The sequence below is a fragment of the Prosopis cineraria genome, unplaced genomic scaffold (assembly GCF_029017545.1).
Source record: "Prosopis cineraria cultivar Desert tree isolate PC_DT_omini unplaced genomic scaffold, ASM2901754v1 PC9, whole genome shotgun sequence".
Lineage (NCBI taxonomy): Eukaryota > Viridiplantae > Streptophyta > Magnoliopsida > Fabales > Fabaceae > Prosopis > Prosopis cineraria.
In genome coordinates, this window is record NW_026555340.1 from 22144400 (window position 1) to 22163581 (window position 19182).

The 19182-nt window shown below is 30.1% G+C and overlaps 2 protein-coding genes, 1 non-coding gene and 1 pseudogene across 3 annotated transcripts; all 4 read right to left on the bottom strand.

Moving 5' to 3' along the window:
* Nucleotides 1–195: 195 nt before the first annotated feature.
* Nucleotides 196–2720, bottom strand: LOC129319675 (ferritin-like catalase Nec2). Its single transcript, XM_054964766.1, has 3 exons — nucleotides 2395–2720; nucleotides 1609–1834; nucleotides 196–576 (listed from the first exon to the last, which is right to left on the bottom strand). Exons 1-3 carry the CDS (start codon nucleotides 2718–2720, stop codon nucleotides 196–198), a joined length of 933 nt encoding a protein of 310 aa, XP_054820741.1.
* Nucleotides 2721–4810: 2090 nt separating this feature from the next.
* LOC129319676 (ferritin-like catalase Nec2) lies at nucleotides 4811–12562 on the bottom strand (the record flags this gene model as incomplete). The annotated part of the gene is made up of 5 exons (XM_054964767.1): nucleotides 4811–5185; nucleotides 5981–6206; nucleotides 7452–7677; nucleotides 11695–11760; nucleotides 12427–12562. Coding segments are annotated over 5 exons (1029 nt in total), but the record flags the coding sequence as incomplete, so codon positions are not given.
* Nucleotides 12563–13906: 1344 nt separating this feature from the next.
* On the bottom strand, nucleotides 13907–14092 carry LOC129321120 (U2 spliceosomal RNA; annotated as a pseudogene).
* A 963-nt stretch (nucleotides 14093–15055) lies between these two features.
* On the bottom strand, nucleotides 15056–15251 carry LOC129321145 (U2 spliceosomal RNA). Its single transcript, XR_008595934.1, has one exon. It is a non-coding gene; the product is annotated as a U2 spliceosomal RNA (small nuclear RNA).
* Nucleotides 15252–19182: the final 3931 nt, after the last annotated feature.

The window sequence follows — 19182 nt, forward strand, 5'->3', positions numbered from 1 at the left end:
TATTTTCTTCCCTATGATTATTACATATAGCATAGGATGGAGAACAAGGAAATTAATCATACTTAAAATATGATTCTAAAACACATCTTAGAAATAAAATATCTTTTCAATCTCTCTCTCCCCACCTAGAGTGTTCCAGGTCAAGAGAGAGAATCCTGAAGCGTACATAGTATAGCAACTAAGCATATATATGATCTATATTTTCTTGGGCAAGAAAGATCTGGCAATGCGACCATCACCTCCTTTAGGATGAAAACCACCAGGAACATGCTCATCACCACTACCATACACAATCCTTAAAACCTCTTGAGGTTGTCTGGGATAAGCAACAGAGTACTTATCACCAGCTAGGATGTTGCCAGAAATCTTTCCCTCTGCACCTATGTCATTTGCTACAACAAGTCCCTCATCTTTGATACCAGTTTTCCCTAACTTGTCTCGAAGAATAGAGATGCGATTTGTAAACTCTGCCACACTCACTTCATATGGATGCACAAGTTCATCTTTATGCTCATATAGCAATGTCCTAATTACTGCATCTTGCCCTGACTCTACTCCCAAAAGTCCTGCTACAAGCTGTACAGGCATTCACAAATCTCAATCTAACTAGAATTGGGTCTTATGTATTAAACTCTATATATATACATAACATCCATCCATTATTATAAGGTATTTTTTTCAAAGTTAATTTACAATTTGAACCTTAAACTACAAGCTTTGGGGCGATTTGAATTATAAATTTTTAAAAGGTATATTTTGAACCCTAAATAATTAAAGTTGAGACAATTTTACTCCCACCATTAACTTTCAACAAGCATTCATTAATTTTTTAAAAATTAGGGTATAACATGTGATTTTTACCAAATTTTGCTCCCACCATTAATTTAATAGTGGGGATAAAATTGCCCTAACTTTAATTATTTAAACTTAATGGTGGGGATGAAATTACTTCAACTTTAATTGCTTATGGTTCAAAATATATCTTTTAAAAGTTTAATATTCAATCACCCTTAGACTTATAGTTCAGGATTCTAATTCCATATTAACCATTTTTTTCTAAAGTACTCTAATATATTTTAAAATATAATATATTTTGGGTATTACAAGGTGCAATAAATAAGGTATTTTTTTAAAATACCATTAATTAGGGGGTGTAATTAATAAGATTTTCTAATTGAGACATCTTATTAAATAAGGGTGAACATAAAAAAAGTATATAATTTTCAAGATAATTAACTAACTTATTAAAATATATAATTCATTTAAAAGTACCTTATAATATTAAACGAATGGATGTAATATATTGATATTGATTCACATAGATTCCATTCATGATAATAATATATTCTTTCTCAGGGCACTTCTAACTGTTTGGTTAAAATTAAAGAAAAATAGTTAAGTTGTTGAAACGGTTTGATAATAAATTTAATTTTCAAGATTATCCCTATTTAAGAGTATGAATTTGAAAAATAAAATCATATGAAATTGTAAATGAGGGTGATTTTAGAAAAATAATAATTAATATTTTAACTTTTTATATAAAGTAATGTGTGAGAGAGAGAGAGAGAAAAGGGGGGGGGGAGACTATCAAATGTTCAAATTTAATACCTCCTTGGCAGTTTCAGTCTGGAGCAAATGCATGGCTCCAACATAGCCAGTGAGACCAACATAAGGAATAACGTAAGAGGCAAGCAAGTAATTTATGGAATTGGCATAAGGATCAAAAGGTGGGTTCAATGGTTTTCCAAAAGCATTGTCCATTATTGTGGCAAATGCTTCGCTGCTCAAATTCAATAATGGCCTTGGGAACCCTTTCACTTTGCTCAAGATCGCCCTACAATAACACATTCAATTTTAAATAATGTTGTTATTATTCATGGAGTAAAATATTGATAAAAGTAAACATTTAATTCTTTAACTTTATATAATATTTTATTTTAGTCCCTTAATTTTATAAAGTGTATTTTTATTCTTCTAACTTTAACAACATTAGTTTCATTAACAAAAAAATGCCAACATTAAACTTTTAAATGTTAACAAAACATTATCAAATGTTGATATATTAAGTTTAATTTTTTAGGAGAAAAATTTAATATATGATAAGAACTTAATAAATCAGATACTTGTTAAAACATGAACTTCACTTGTTGTTGTTAATGTTTATTTGTTAGAAATCCTTATTAGATATTAAATTCTTTTAAGGGTCCTTCCATGATATTCTCCCTTAATTTTTTTTTAAATAACCATGATTGAAAAATACTTTAATTTATAAAATTAAGGGACTAAATTGAAATTTTATATGAAGCTAGAAAACCAAATATGCACTTTTACCTAAAGTATTTAATTATAGGAGTATTATAATGGAAATCACAAAGAAGCAAAGATTCGAAATACCTTAAATACCCAACTTCTTGATAGCCAAATTGCAAGATAATATCCTTAGTAAGAGGATCAAGGTTGGCTAATTTTGCACCGCTTGGTAATGGGCCTCCTTGGGCCAATTTTGGATCAATAGCATCGAGCCCAAAGCCCAATGCACCATATAAAAAGAACTCGGCTTCCAAAAACTCCAAATTTAAAGGGAATTCAAGAAAATCATTATCTGTATAATTCAATGTTGCAGGACTTGCAAAGACATTAGAAGACTGAGGACTTGGGAGGAACAAGGAGACTAACAAAACAGTGAAAGAGATAGAGATGAAATGTGTGTGAAGAGCCATTTGAGAGAAATATGATAGTGAATTTGTAACTCACTTGAATTGCACTATATTCTTGTTTGTGTCTCTATACACACACACACACACAAGGAGGGTTGGTAGAATGGTGCATGTAATTCAAATAAACGATAAAACATACACGTTGGAATGTGATAAATCATTATCATTAAACGTTATTATCGTGTTGATTTAAAGAAATACATACATATATATATATATATATATATGAATTAAATTAGTAATAATGAGATATATATACACACACACACGTGAATATGTTGATTTGTTACCTTTAAAAAAAATATTTGATTCATCGTACGACCAAACTTTAGAATCATGTATGTACTGATCTGTTTTTAGTTTAAAGGAAAGCGGGGTTAAAGCACTTTAAAATATGAATCTCTAGATTCACAAAATAAATGTATATGGTGCTTAGCTTGTAACTTGTTCATAACGATAGTACGAATCATCATGACTTATGGCACTTATAGAAGATGATATTAATCAGGCTGCAAAATAGTTATAAATGATAATTAAATGTGATGATTCTACATATATTAAAATCAAATATAATAAAATAAAATCAACCATTAGAAGATTAGGTTAATGGTAATTTTATGCGATCGTTCTACATTTATTAAAATAAAATAAACCATGAGAAGATTAATTAGATTTATTCAAACCCTCCATTTATTAAAAAAATATAATTAAAATATTAACAAAAATAAATTACCATTAAATCTAAATTGTGCAATTATAATTTAAATGGTTCTGATTTATAATCAACTATATGTAACATCCCAAATTTTATAATCTAAATATATTAGAATTCAGTAAGTTATTAAGTTCAAATAATCAAAGTCCTTAAGGTTTCTTGAAAAGATAGAATAGTTCTCAAGAACTAAATCATAATTTTAAAGTTTTTATTGGATAAAAGTATAATATTTTAAGAGACATCAATGAAGTGTCTTTAATTGAAGTATGAGCAAGTTATAGTTCAAAAAAAATTCAAGATAGGTTAAAAGGAATAAATAAGGTTTAGGAGGGTAACATATATATCTAAGATTAGTCATAGAAAATAATCACTACAGTTACTAGACTAAATAGAGGTAGTTATTTGACAACTTTATCCTTATATCCTAAGTTGTTAGAGAAGGATTGCAATTAGATCATATTGATCATAGTATATCCAAAAAGAGCTCAATGAGATCGCAGTTAAATCTTATGATCATAATAGAGCTATAAGAAAGTTATTGGGCTACTAAGTATATGACGATTCTATAGGAAGACGACAGCATCGGATGGGTTAAGAGTACATATACATTTTAAGTTTGGCTAACTATTATTGAAAGAGTATCCTTAACTTTTTTTTAAATAGCTCAACAACTAATTAGATTAAGAAATGAAAGAAAAGAAAAGCAAGTAAAAATAATAGTCTATCCAAAATCAGATAGCAATAATTAACTTTTAAGGATAATTATATGTAATTAAATAAAATTAAATGATGAGAAAGTACTTACAATTAAAATGAACAAGAGTAAACTTTAAGATGGAAATGTCAAGCCCAACTGAAGTCAAAATGTAATTTTTTAAAGTTTTGGGTCTCAAAATGTGATTATAGAAAATTGCTCAAAATTGTGAAAAATTAAAAAAAATTAGTATATGAAGAAGAAATATTTAGAAGAGTAATACCAATTTTATTGATTAAGAATTTTTCTAAGGAGCTAATTATTAATTATATAGAAATCAAATTCATTTTGGTCAAAACAATGTCCAAACTAATCAAGATTAAAAATACAATGAGAATAGAGTTTTCAAATAAAGGGCTTGTATAATTGCTTTAGGTACACTGTCTTGTGGAGTTTATTGCCTTTATTATTATTTGACCTTGCTATAAAACAAACAAGAAATTTGCGGCGAATTCACAACAGAGTTTTCAAACACTTACCCTACTCATAAAGAGATGTGATTCACCAAAAGAAAAGAGGAAATTTGCGACGAATTCATGACAGAAATTTGTGAGTTCGGTCACAAGGACATGAATCTGCTGCAAATCCGTCCCAAATTTCCTGCTTTTTGTAGTGGCGATTTAATTATTGTGGTAAATAAGATTTAGCAATGCGACCATCTGCTCCATTAGGATAGAAACCACCAGGGACACTCTCATTGCCTCCTCCATAGCTAATCCTTAAGATCTCCTGAGGTGTTCTTCCATAAGAGAGAGAATTGTTGTTAGCTGAGAGAATGTTGCCAGTGACTTTGCCCTCAGAACCTTGTTCTATTGGCACCACAAGACCCTCGTCCTTCAAACCTGCGTTTCCTAGGTTGTCTCGAAGCTTGGAGATTCTGTCTGTAAATTCAGCTACACTCATACCATATGGAACAACAAGTCCAGATTTCTTCTCATATAATAATGCTCGAATCACTGCGTCTTGCCCTGATTCTACTCCCAATAGCCCTGCCACTAGCTGCTCATTTTCATTTTATAGCCACAAAGTTCATTAAGTTATAACCAACCCAACTTTTAATCTGATACTTCTTCCTATTCATAATATAGTGTAGTCACAATTTCATATTTATTAAGAAATAATAGTTACTTCCTTCCATCCTTAATATAAAACAAATTTTGAAATTCTTTTTCCTTCATATAAGGAAAAGTTAGAGTAGTTAATTTTACTTTTTTAATTTTATCCTTGTTTATTTATTATTATCTGAATTCTCGGACGTTATTAATTGTAAATAAGGATAAAATTAAAAAGTTACATTATTTTTTCCTACAATTTTAAGGACGTAACTAACATTTCGTAAGATAGCTTTGATTTTTAAAAGAAAATGTAACTTTTTAATTTTATCTTTTTTATGCAATTAATAATCATAATAAATTATTTTTTAAAAATTTAAATGACAATAAATAAACAAAGGATAAAATTGAAAAAAAGCATTAATTATTCTGACTTTGACTTATATTAATGACGAAAAAGAATTTTTAAGTTTGGCTTATACTAAGAACTAGAGAGAGTACATATTTATAATTATATATCCTAATTAAATATCATATTTAAATGTCTTAATATTGAAAATTAAAATCTCAGTGGACATTTTATTCAAAAAGAATAATAAATGAAATATGGGTAGAATTGAAAAAAATATATAAAAATCATTTAATATTATATTTTTTAAAAAATATCTTATATTATCAATAGAAAGGAGGTATGTAGCAAGTGATCATGAACCAAAGTTTGAATTGTATATAACATTTACACCTGCTTGGAGGCGGTACTTTGGAGCATAGGATTAGCTCGAACGTAGCCAGTGAGACCAACGTAAGGAATCAAATAAGACGCCAACAAAAAGTTAATGGAATTAGCATATCGATCAAAAGGTGGGACCATAGGTCTCCCAAAAGCTCTGTCCATTATTGTGCCAAACACTTCCCTGCTCACATTCAGTAATGGCCTTGGAAACCCTTTTACTGTACTTTTTATGGCCCTGCAATATTTACAATAATTTATAAACTAATATAAATACATACATACATACATATATAAAGAGTCTCCAACTTAAACAATGTGTGCGTGTAGCAGAGTGTGCTAATCGTGTGCTTGTAAAGTGTATGTGTTAAGACTCTTATCATTTAAGAAAATAATTGGGAATTTCAATTACTATTCTTGTACATGTATAAACTTATTTAAGATTTAGAATAAAGTCTATCATTTGCTTTCAATATTTTGGAAGAGATTAAATTTGAATGATTTAGGTCTCATCAATACTTTGTCAAGATGATGAGCTCCATGGTGTGCATCCTTCTAATGCATTGGATGGTAAGGGATTTTTTATGAAAATTTCAAGAAAAAATTATTCTTGTACAACCTACTTGTTCTAGTCCTAATTATATGAGCTAGTTAGGAAATTTGTTTTGATCCTAAACGTAAGATCTCAATCTCCTTTGATTTTTTTATTATATTTCCTTCAAATTAGCCCTATCGTAAGATTCTTGTGTATTGCAAAGTTGAATGGCTATCATATTCAAACTCTTTTAGTTGAAATATTTTAGGAAAATTTACACATTATTTTTGAAAAAAATAATTATTTGATCCCTGTAATTTTGATTCAATTATAACTTAATTTTTAAATTTTAACCCATTATAACTTAATTTTTATAATCTTGATTTGATTATAACTCAATTTTTAAACTTTAACTCGGTATAATGCAACTCAATCTATATAGTTTTAATTATTTAAAATATCAGTTCTTATATTTTAAAAGTAAAATTATAAACATCACAATTATTTTTAAATTTGGGGAATGATATTTTAAATCACTAAAACTTGTAATCTTTATCAAGATTAAAAATTTTAAAAGAATTTTATTTTCTAAAATATAAGTACTAATATTTTAAATTACTAAAATAAAAAAAATTGAGTTGCACCGAGTCAAAATTCAAAGCCTAAATTACAATGGGATCAAAATTATGAAGATTAAGTTACAATGAGTTAAAGTTCATTCATTAACTAAATTACAACTAAGTTAAAACTATAAAATTAAATGATTGATTTTTTTTTTATTTTTTTCACAAATAACTAGCTTACATAATTTTCTTAATCTATGTAAATTTTTTCATTAGCTCCTACATTCAAGATGAGAAGTGATATAATTGAAAAGTGACATATAGAAAATAGAAAGGAAAAAAAAAGGAAATAATTATAGAAATTAAAAATGAAGAAAGAAACAACCTCAGATGCCCAACTTCCTGCAAACCAAATTGGCAGATAATATCTTTAGTGAGAGGGTCAAGTCGTGCCATTTGCCCGCCAACTGGTGATGGGCCTCCTTGGGCCAGATTTGGGCTGACAGTGTCCAACCCATAGCCCATAGATCCAAACAGAAAGAACTCAGCCCCCAAGTACTCTAGATTAAGAGCACACTCAATGAGATCCTTGTCGTTGTTAGCATTGGCGGCTGCATTCACAATAATCTTAGAAGAATAACAATTTGGGGCAAACAAGGGAAGCAAAAAGGAAGTGACCAAAACGACAAAGGAAGTTGTGATGAAGTGAGTGTGAAAAGCCATGTTGATTCAGAAACTTCGCAAATCTCTTGAATGAATCTGTTGCTTGTTTGAGCAACTACATATACAGACAAGATGATAATTTCAAAGTGGGGCTGGAGTGCGAAGTTCAAACAAGTGGACAAGTAAATGCATGACAAATGTGTATTCTTTTTTTAAATGTAATTCTTGTTGATTTGATAATATTAGTTTTTTAAGAAATCAATTCTTATTTTTCAGATAGCCCATCAGACTTAAATTATTGATTTTAATCTTTCTGTTAAAATAACTTGATGTGATCGGAAAGTTCTAAAAACAAATGTATTGAGGAAGGTTGTTTTTTTTTTTGTAAAATTAATAACTACTCATGTAACATTATAGATTCAAAGAAACAAGAATATTTTGGAGAAATTTTTTTTAAATATTTTTTGACTTTATGTTTTATAGATTCAAAGAAACAAGAATATTTTGGAGAATTTTTTTTAAATATTTTTTGACTTTATGTTTGCTTTATTTTTTAACAATCAATGTTATAAATTTAACGGGATATAGATTGTTGCACTCCGTATTACAAGTTTATAGATATTCATGCAATTTTATTCACTTAGGAATATTATGTGTTTTTAGATAAAAAAAATTATTAAATATTTTTGTCTTTTAACCCTATGTTAAAACCCCACTTATTCACGCCCCGCATAGTTGACATTTTATTGTAAGCATAGTAATTAATTTTGTTAAATATATTTATACTAGATTTTTGTTCCCTAATCCTCCCAGCCTAAAAAATTTTCTGAAGAAGCACAAGCACGTCATCGAATCTTTCATTTTTCGGCCAAAACATGTGATCTAATCAATACATAGTGTGGTCTTGATTGGGCTAGCCTGTTTATTTTGACAAAATTTATTTAATTTTTATAGTTTAGATTACAAATGAAAAGTCTATAAATAAATTTTATCTTTTACTTTAATAATATTTATAAAATGTTGAATTTAAACCATAAAATTTGTTCAATTTTTATGAGCAAACATAACATATTATACCCCAACCCCAACCCCACCCCCCAAAGAAAGAAATTATAAAACGTGGCATGCCTAAATTCGTTTGATTAATCATATGGTTGAAATTTTTGACTTTATCAATCAAATTATATGAGAAAAAATATTGATTGGGTCCAGGTTCAACAAGAACAAGTCACACCCGAGTAATTTATAAAATGTGGTGTGCCAAATTTTGTTTGATTTGTCATGCGCTTGAAATTTTTTATAGAATTCATTAATTGGGTTCAATCGTGACAAATTATACTTTATACTCCTAATAAATTATAAAATACAACATGTGTAAATTCTTCAATTATTCGTGGGGTTGAAACTTTTTATTGAATTGGCATAATTTATAATAACTTAAATATAATTTAAACTCAATAAGTTGAAAACCGTGCTGGAATTTCAATAAAAAGTTAAGAGTCCTTTGGGCTAGTGTATGTTGCCCGGCAAATCCGTAGTTGCTCGTGATAAATAAATGAAAAATCTTATAAATAAATTTTATCTTTTACTTCAATAATATTTATGAAATGTTGAATTTACGCGATGAAAATTTGATTTGAACCAGTGATTAAAAAATAGATCGAATCAGATGGTCGGACAATCGACCGGTCCCGATTTTGGCTCAATCAAGATGTCAAAACTGTTTTAGGAATTAAGTCGGATTAGACCATTTTGGATTGACAGTTAGACAAGGAACCAAAATTAAGTCTGAAATCACATCTGATTTTCAAAATTAAATTGTTAATTTTTTTAAATTTTTTATCAAATTTTTTTTAGAAATGACCAATTTTTTAATCATTTAATGTTATGTTATATCATATGACTTGTTAAATTATGATAAACTTAAAATAATTGATTTTATTTTTAAGTTAAGTAGCAATTTTATATTTATCGCTTATATTTATATTATTATATACATATATAATTTTTTAATTTAATTATTATGTAACTAATTTAACAATTTATCCAACTCGGTTGAATCATGCAAATCATGAATCATTGACTTTCTCGATTCAATATCCAATCTGGTTTTGAAAATATTGATCTGAACTAGAATTTAGTTAATTTTAAAATGAATTCAACTATATGTTTTTACAAAAATATATTGATTGGATCAAATTGGATCAAGTTGTACACCCAACAAATTATAAAAATGTGGCATTATCCTTATTTCATTCAATTAGATAACATATAAAGGTCTTCACAGGATGGGACGGGATCAAGATAAGAGTGTCCTAGTCTCGCCTCATAAAAAAAATTGAGACTAAATTTTTGCCCTGTGTCCCATCTTATCCCATCCTGAAAGTCTTCCCTTCTTGTTAGGAATCGAGATAGGATCAGAATGTCTCAATGTCTCAATAAATTGAATAATGTAGGAGAAAAAATAACATCAATTAAAATTTTAAATCATATAATTTATTAAGTTTAAAATCAAAACAATACAAGTACATAAATCACAACAACTTAAAGTCAATTATTAAATTATATTAATCACAACTACGCATTATAATGACAATTACAAGTAATCTCTAGGCTATAAGAGCAGTAACAATAGGCCAGTTAAATATAACATTAAATCATTATTCTTCTACTTTAGTTAATATATGTTAAGCTAATTACTCTTTCAAAAATAAAGTAAGAAATACGACATAAATAAAAGTTATTAAATAGATATATATATATATATATAAATTATATTAATATAATAATATATTATAAAGAAAGATATCTCCCTGTTTATTCTATGTCATTAAAATTATTAATGTAAAAAATTTAATTAATTAATAATTGCACGTATTGAAATTATAATTGATATAAGTATAAATTATATTAATATAATTGATATATTTAATGTATATTTTAAAATAAAAATAATATATATATATATATATATATATTTGGGATGAAATGAGACGTGTAACACCCTCAAATTTACAAACCGATTTTTCACAAATTATTAATTCAACAAATCATTTTTTTTTCATTGAACCCTTATCATACCCTTATCATGGTAGAAAAATTTCTACCATGATACATCCAAGACAATATACCACAGGTCTTAAAATATCTCAAAAAGCAATTAGAACCATGAGGGACAGACATGATCCTCATAGCATGTTATTCAAATTAAGTCATAAATCAAAAGGGACAGACATAATCCTCTTGGACATATAAATGCATTTAATAAAAAGGATTAGAGTTTACATGCTCCATAGACAAGATATGTCCTAAGTTGGCATAAGATACATTGTATAATCTAAAATAAGAGGCAACGTAAAAGATGGTGTCTCATACACCATAATTACACCTCTGGTGCTTTCTCGGTCGGATTCGCTCCTGTAAAAATATTAACCACGGGGAATGAGACTTAAAAGTCCCAGTAATCAAAAATTAATATGTAATGATGCATGCGGATGTAACTAATCATGCGATTGCTAAGTGGGCACACAAAACATTTAACCGAACAATATTTTCAAACAAACCGAACAAGTATTTAATTGCATAACTGCACCTTATATCCTCCTTTCACCATGCTCGGATGCCAAATCACCCGGCCAAAGGTGAGTTGGACCAAGCGACACTCCACTCATTGGGTCTAATGAGGGCTTACCACGTGGTAATAATTAACCGAACAGAAATTCCCATTAACACCATACATTAAAATACCCTGACAAGTCATGCATCATTCAAATATCCAAATAGGAATATATCCGAACAATAATATCTCATCATGATAAACAAAAATAAATTTTTAACCCACTTAGCAATAATTTCAAACAAGTATATATAGTATTTATTTTTAATAATTCATAATTTTTCCAAACAACAAAACAACACATAACCATTCACAAACACACTCATCAAAACACATTAATAATGGTTACCTTGTGTCTTGAATAACAAGTTCCCCTTCACAACTCCTTTTTCACCACTATCTTTGTCAATATAATCTACATAATTATTTCACAAAACTATATATTAATTTTACATTAAAATAAATAACTCTAATTTAAAGAATTAGAAAGTCTTAGATCTATAATCCATATTAATACTAATTTAAGATTTATGCCTCATTTAACTTCCCAAATTCTTTTTCTAAAATTCTCGTACCCTAATAAACTATTTTTTTATCCTCAAATCACTTATAGTATCACAATTTCATCCTTCTATATTCTAAAAATTCGTCCAAAAATAAATTAAAAATTTTAAAATTATCCTGAAGCCTCAAATCACCTTTCTATAACCTCTAAAATACCTATTCATATTTAAATAAATATTTAATAATCATAGGTTTATCCCTACATCTCAGATTCCACATAAATTCAACCATATAGATCTAGATTTTAACTTAAAAATTCTTAAACATGAGTTTCAACCTCAAGAAAATATTCTATAATATTTATTATATCCCTAAGAGTTTTAACCTATATTTTTAATCCATCATATCATCATATTAACTATCCTATAGAAAAAAATCCTAATCAGAATATTTACTCTATCCTATAAAATAATCATATCATTAGAAAGCTAATATTATTTAGAAAATAACTATAAAATTAATTTTGTAATTAAATAAATTTTTAAATGCTAATCTAAACAGGAAAGTTAGAACATACCTGAAGAAAAAGAAAATAATCCCCCCTTGCGAAAAAAACGCCGAGCAACGTGAGAGGAAGAGAGAAAAATAATATAAAAATGGGATTGTGGTCCCAAAATTATATTAAAAAAAACTATAGGTTCGAATTTAATTATTCAAACCTTTGGGCCAAAAGCTGCAATTTCCTCTAAATTGCATCTTAGCCTCTCATACTTCCTAATGCACATACCCCCTCCTTTTTATACATGAAAGCACCTCTTCTCTTCCCTCATCTAACCAATGTGGGACTTAGAAACAACAACCTTCCACCACCCCCTTTTTTTTGTTCCTTCTACCTTCTCTTTTTTTTAACACACAATAAAAAATTATTTATGTATTATATCTTAACTAAATATTGCTTATGTGATTTTAAATTTAAATTTTTAAATTTATAATTAAATACCTAACCATAATATCATTTCTAAATAACCTCAAATAATATAAATTCCTATTATTATCATTTTTTTCCTAAGAACCTAAATTCCACAATTTTTTTATTATATAAAAATCAGGATGTTACAAGACGTCTTAATGACAATCTCATGTGTCGTCCTAAATTCATTTTCTGTCCCATTCTATAAAATTTCATTCTGATTATTTTTGAATTGAAATGATATTGGGCCAATCGAAATATGTACAAACTACACACCCTTAATAATATGTGCTAAAAAGAAAGGAATAATTGGATTCGATAGCAACAAATCATAGCCATTCCAAACCTAACATACCCCTAAGTCCTAACATGAATGCAGTTGCCCTCACGCAAAGATTATTTACATTGAACGGCCGAAAAGATCATAAATAAAATTAGTTCTACAAAAAAGAAAATACTACCCAAAAAATAAAGAAAAGAAATCAGTTGGAGTTAGATTTGGAAGAAAAGCTTAGGACCTGTTTAGTTTTTGTTCTCATCTTTTATTTTTAAAAACTGTTTTATAAGATAATTTTTAAAACTGTTTTTTAAAATAAAATAAAATAAAAATCTGTTTGGTTATATTAATTTAAAAATAATTTTAAAATTAAAAATAAATTGATAGTGATAATTATAGGTGATTAATGATGGTGATTTATCATAAAAATTGATCAGTATAATTATAATTTTTAATAATTAAATGTAGTATAGTTCAAAAATAAGAAAAATAAAATGAAAGCAACTTAAAATTATTTTTATTTTTTTATTTTTAAAAACAAAAAATAAAACCAATTTTGCAAATAAGTAAATAGAAAAACACTTAAACAAACGAGTTTTTAAATCTTTTTATTTTCAAAAACAAAAAACAATTTTTAACAATGAAAAACAAACAGGCTTTTAATCTCTCGCCATGTCATAAACCGTGCTTAAATTCTCATTAAAAAATATACTTATATTTAATATTTAATTGTACCTTGAAAAAATTCTTTCTAATAAAAGGGGGGAAAGGAAAACAAAGAAACAGTTGAAACAAAAACATAGCCCACTGTCTAAGCACTTCAAAGCCCATGCTGTCGTGCAAAGCAAAGTTGACACTTGAGGGACCCCGTAGCAAAGCTACCGTAGTGGACAACCCCTAGAAATATAAATTTAATATAAAGTTAGCCGTACCAAATATTAAACTGATTAGAACAGATACAGCATTTCATCTTAGCCTTAAGGCCGTGAAAGGCATGCTTCTTATTGTGGGTTCGCTCGGCTTTTGACGAGAACAGCTAGTAGTCTAGTGCCCTTCCAATTAAAGTTGGAAATTCAGGCATGGGGCAACTTGAACAGGTTCGATTCTTTAAAAAATTTTAATAGTTAAGTTCAGTCTGAATTTATTCGGGCAACCAAAATAATCAAATTTTATTTTTAAAATTAATTTTAATTATTTTTTATTTTAAAATTAATTATTTTATTTTATAAAAAATATAAAATATAATTTTTTTTATATTTAAATGATGTATATAAAAATTATTTATTCTAATATTCAGGCCCAGCCCAATTAATTAGGCTTGGTTCAAATTTTTTCAGACCTATTTATAAAAAGTATCTTTTTTTAAAGTCAATTCTAAAATTTTCAAGCCAAGTTTAGGCTAATTTTTTAAGTTTGACTTGAATTATTGGTTCCAGTTCTAATCTAACTCTCCACTGATAATAAAGTTATAAATTTCATATCGTTCAGGTAGGTTCAACCCAGTAAATACTCTTCCATTTTAGTTTATGAAATATTTTTTAATAAAATTACATATATTAATAAATTTCATTAAATATATTTTACAATCTTATATTTTAAAATAAAAAAATATACTTCACAAAATGTCATTTATTTAACATTTTATTTATAAAAAATATTAAAAAAAATTATATATGCAAATGAAAATATTTAAAAAAGTATTATTAATAAAATTTTATTTTTATTCTTTATATTTTGAAACTTCATTTATTACACCGAAATCGTAGGTATTCAATTGCCCTTGGAACTTGCATAACTATTCACGTGAAAAAGCGTAGCAGAGAATGCCTTCTACATCAATCTGAAACGCCAATATTAAGAACATTCAAAAAATGGAAAGATTTCTTAGGCATACAATTGGGCCGTCATTGCCATAGCATGCTTCAATGAAACTGGGTCGCAAAAGTTAAACTAGATTTGGTGGGGTGCGCCAGGCCCATGCTGTAGTGCAACGCAAGGGCGACGCGCGAGAGTCCCAATAGCAAGCTACTGCAGTGAACCCTCCCCTTAAAAAAATAAATTTAATATCATGTGGACCAATGGCCCACGTATCAGATATTAAACTGATAAGAACAGATACTACACTTGATCTTAGCCAAAAGGCCGAGAAAGGTATGCCTGGTTTGGTGGGTTCGTTTGGCTTTTATTGCTGCTCATTCGTTTGCACACTTCTTCATTCCCCGATGTGAGCCTAAATTCTAGATCACAGATAAAAGCTTTCATCCGCAGGTACTGTAGAGTAACAAGCAGTACTTCCTATTGTTGCCGCGAAAGCTCCATTTCAAGGCGAATTTCATTTCTAAATTCTCGTTTCTTTGAAGTATTGACGATGAATGATGTTGGGTCTTCGTGGATGCTTGAGTTCTTCTGAGTTTTAAGTTCGATTGTATTCTTATGTGTGCGTCTGCTGTGTGTATTTCGTTGTGATTCTACTTTTCATTTAATTTTTGATGTTCGGAGTTCAGACCACACAAGACGGTTTTAATATGAAGATTTCTTGGCAGCATATCGGATTGCCCATGAGTTTTAGTCATATTATACTTTATTTAGATTTTAACTAAAGCCATCATCACTTGGTTGAAAGCAAAATGTTTTAGATTCTAAAAATCGTCACTCAACATATATTTCAACAAGGAACTAAGAACAATGAACCACAACATAGCTCTTTGTTTTTTCTCCAAGATACAAGCTGTCAAGTGTCAATATTTCTGGCATTCGAAATGATGGAACAGACATATAAATACAAATCACGAATTTCAAACAACTTGGTAGAAAAAGATGAAGATACCATGCACAGGATCAGAGATTGCCAACTTGGAGCTCCATGGTGAAACCAGAGGAATATAATGGCACCAGTACTTCAAGAGTCTGCAAGAGATCATAGAGTGGTTAAAATGGAACTCAAAATGAAAAAAAGAAATTGGATCAGCGCACACCAAAAGGGATACCTTGGAAATGATTTTGAGCAGATGGAAAGTAATGCAGAAGGTGGTAGGAGAGGGATTGAACAGAGAAGCACTAAGTGAAACCAGGAAAATCATTTCAACCTGAAGATCGATAGATGTGTCAACAGATGATATATAGAGAAGAATACTCAAGTGGAGGACTCATCGCTGATGTGCAGGAGGCATGGAAGGTGGGCTTTTGTCAACAGCTATGTTCAATCCCTTTGATGATTTCTGTCATGAAAGGTATTTAATTATTAACGTGGTGGATATAGTGGTTCATACAGATATCTGTTGGAGAAAAGCAATGCTGAATGTAGTGGTTCATACAGATAATGCACTGGTGTTAGAATCAACTGCTGAGAGATAATGTGGAGAATCATCCTATTGCAGATCTTATATGTAAAACTAGGAATCTAAGGTGAAAAATGATGACAGGTGTCTTTATTTTGAGCTGTGTACATAATGTCTTTGATTGATGAAGTTTCTATTTCCATTGAAAAGAAAATTAAAAAAAAACTGAAGATTACTTACTGGGTTTCTTCTCCTTCCTCGATCTGTAAAAGAAAAAAGATGATGGTACATGCAGATAGGGTCACTAGGCAATGAAAGTGCAGCGACCTGTTATCCTTGCACTGTCAAGAGCCAAAGATTTTCGCTGCTCCGTGAAACCAGCCTCACGCTTTATAGGGCAGGCCAGCATGATACAGCAATCAGACCGACCCAGTAAAGCTGAATCTGCAATCCATCAGCTAAATGCATTCACTCGAGTCACAAGCTAGCATTGTCCAACTCAGCAGAGAGGAAGTACAGTTATGGATTTTATAAATTACTCGTGATCGATGTGGGACTTATAAATACTTTCAAGTACAATCTATTTAGGACTTGATGGGGATGACAGTGAGCTCGTAAAACTGAGAGCAAACCGAAAATATGATGATGCATCAACGAAGGAGCTGGAAACTCTTCGATAATCAAACCATCTCGTTGTGTTGTTATAGATTTGCGGCTTTTTAGAGAGACCCAAAATCATATATAAAAACATGTGAACAAGTTCTGAATTCGCCTTACACAAACTGAGCTTTATATGTTTCAAGAAAATTGAGATCCACGTGACGAATAGAGTCTCTCCTTCTATAGTTCGATCATACACAAGCTTAAACACATATATAGTTCGGTAGGAGACGAGCCAGCAAGTGAACGTATGTTTTGTTTGGGTACGTAGATCTGAACCATGCTTGCCTCCGATTGGCAAAATACATCGAAGTACTGTGTAGGAGAGGGCTGCTAGTAATGCTTTGGCTGTTAACGAAGTATTATTTAGGAGGAAGTGTTCAAGTAGCCCGAGATGTGGAATTTGCAAAGTGCATGTGGAAACTGTTAAACATATGCTTTTTCTATGTCCTTGGGCTAAGTTGTGTTGGTTTGTCTCACCTTTAGGGTTGAAGTTTGATGAGATTTGTATCAGTAGGTTGGATAGGTGGTTGGCTGATTGGTTGATGGGTAAGGATAGTCCTGATGATTTTGGGATAGCCTTGTTTGCTGGTATATGTTGGGAGATTTGGAGGGACTATTGGGAGGCTAAGGAGAGAAGAAGAAGGTGCTTGGTTTCTGTAACAAAGGCTGAAAGGGTTGTTAGGTGGTGCAGACCTGATGTGAATATGATTAAGGCCAATTTTGATGCTGCTTTTTGTTTGAATAGTAGAAAGGCAGCTGTGGGAGTTATTGCCAGAGATGAGAATGGTTTGTTTTTGGGTGGATATAGAAAGTTGGTTGAGCCTGACTCTGCGTTTACCGCTGGGTGTCTGGCATTTTCTGTAGCTTAGGAGGTAAGAGGTAGGTTTGGGTATAGGACTATGGTTTTTGAGACTGACTGTCAAGATTTGTTTTTGAGATTGAGGAATCTTAATGCTGCAGGTTATGAATGGTTTTGTGATGATGCTTTGCAGAATTGCTTCAAGTCCTGGAGGTCTGTCACTGATTGCTGCTTGGTTTTGGTAGCTAGAAGTGGGAATAGAGCTGCGGATTGGATTGCATTTGAGGTAATGAGACGACTGGTTCCACAAGGATGGCTGTTTCAGTCAGCACCCTCTCTGGCTTCAATTTTGGTTGAGGATCTCAATGATTTGGAGGTCTCTGCATACTAGAAGAAGGGTATAGGTTAATTGTTGTATTTTTTGATTATAGGTTGTAAAGATAAAGATCTACATATGGTTTTTATTGATTTGAAAAAAGCTTATGACCGTGTACCAAGAGAAGTGCTTTGGAAAGCGTTGAAAAAAAAGGGAGTACGGATTGCTTATATTAAAACCATACAAGATATGTATGAGGAGGTAAAAACTAGTATAAGAACACCTAGTGGTCAAACAAAGGATTTTCCTATAAAGATTGGACTACATCAGGGATCATCTCTGAGTCCTTATTTGTTCAACTTGATTTTAAATGTTTTGACGGAACATATTCAAGAGGAAATCCCGAAATATATGCTCTTCGCGGATGATATAGTTCTTATAGCAGAGACAAGAGAAGAGGTTAATTGCAAATTTGAGTTATGGAGGAGGACATTGGAGTTGAAAGGTTTTCGTCTGAGTAGAAGTAAGACGGAATATTTATATTGTAAATTTGGTAAAGGACTATTCGAAAATAATTTGGAAGTGAAATTGGGAGATCAAATTATACCTCAAGTGGAAAAGTTTAGATATTTGGGAGCCATTATTCAAAATGATGGCGAAATCAGTGGAGATATTTCACATAGAATTCAAGCTGGGTGGTTTAATTAGAGAAAAGCTAAAAGAGTTATTTGTGACCGTAAGGTGCCTAATAAACTTAAAGGAAAGTTTTATCGTACTGCTATCAGACCGGCAATGTTATATAGTAGTGAATGCTGGGCTCTAATGGGACAGCAAGAGCATAAAGTTGGAGTAGCAGAGATGAGAATGTTACGATGGATGTGCGGATATACACGTAAAGATAAAATTCGAAATGAGCACATACGCGAAAAAGTGAGGGTGGCACCTATTGAGGAAAAAATGGTAGAAAATCGGTTGAGATGGTTTGGGTATGTACAAAGAAGACCAAGGGAGGCACCAGTGAGAAGAGTGG

What these genes read in the sequence shown, in the direction of transcription:
- LOC129319675 (XM_054964766.1), bottom strand. Translation starts at nt 2,720, where the DNA reads ATGGCTCTTCACACACATTTCATCTCTATCTCTTTCACTGTTTTGTTA. An exon ending in CAAGAAGTTGGGTATTTAAG is followed by an intron (nt 1,835 to 2,394) that starts GTATTTCGAATC and finishes GTGTTATTGTAG; the next exon opens with GGCGATCTTGAGCAAAGTGA. An exon ending in AGACTGAAACTGCCAAGGAG is followed by an intron (nt 577 to 1,608) that starts GTATTAAATTTG and finishes ATGCCTGTACAG; the next exon opens with CTTGTAGCAGGACTTTTGGG.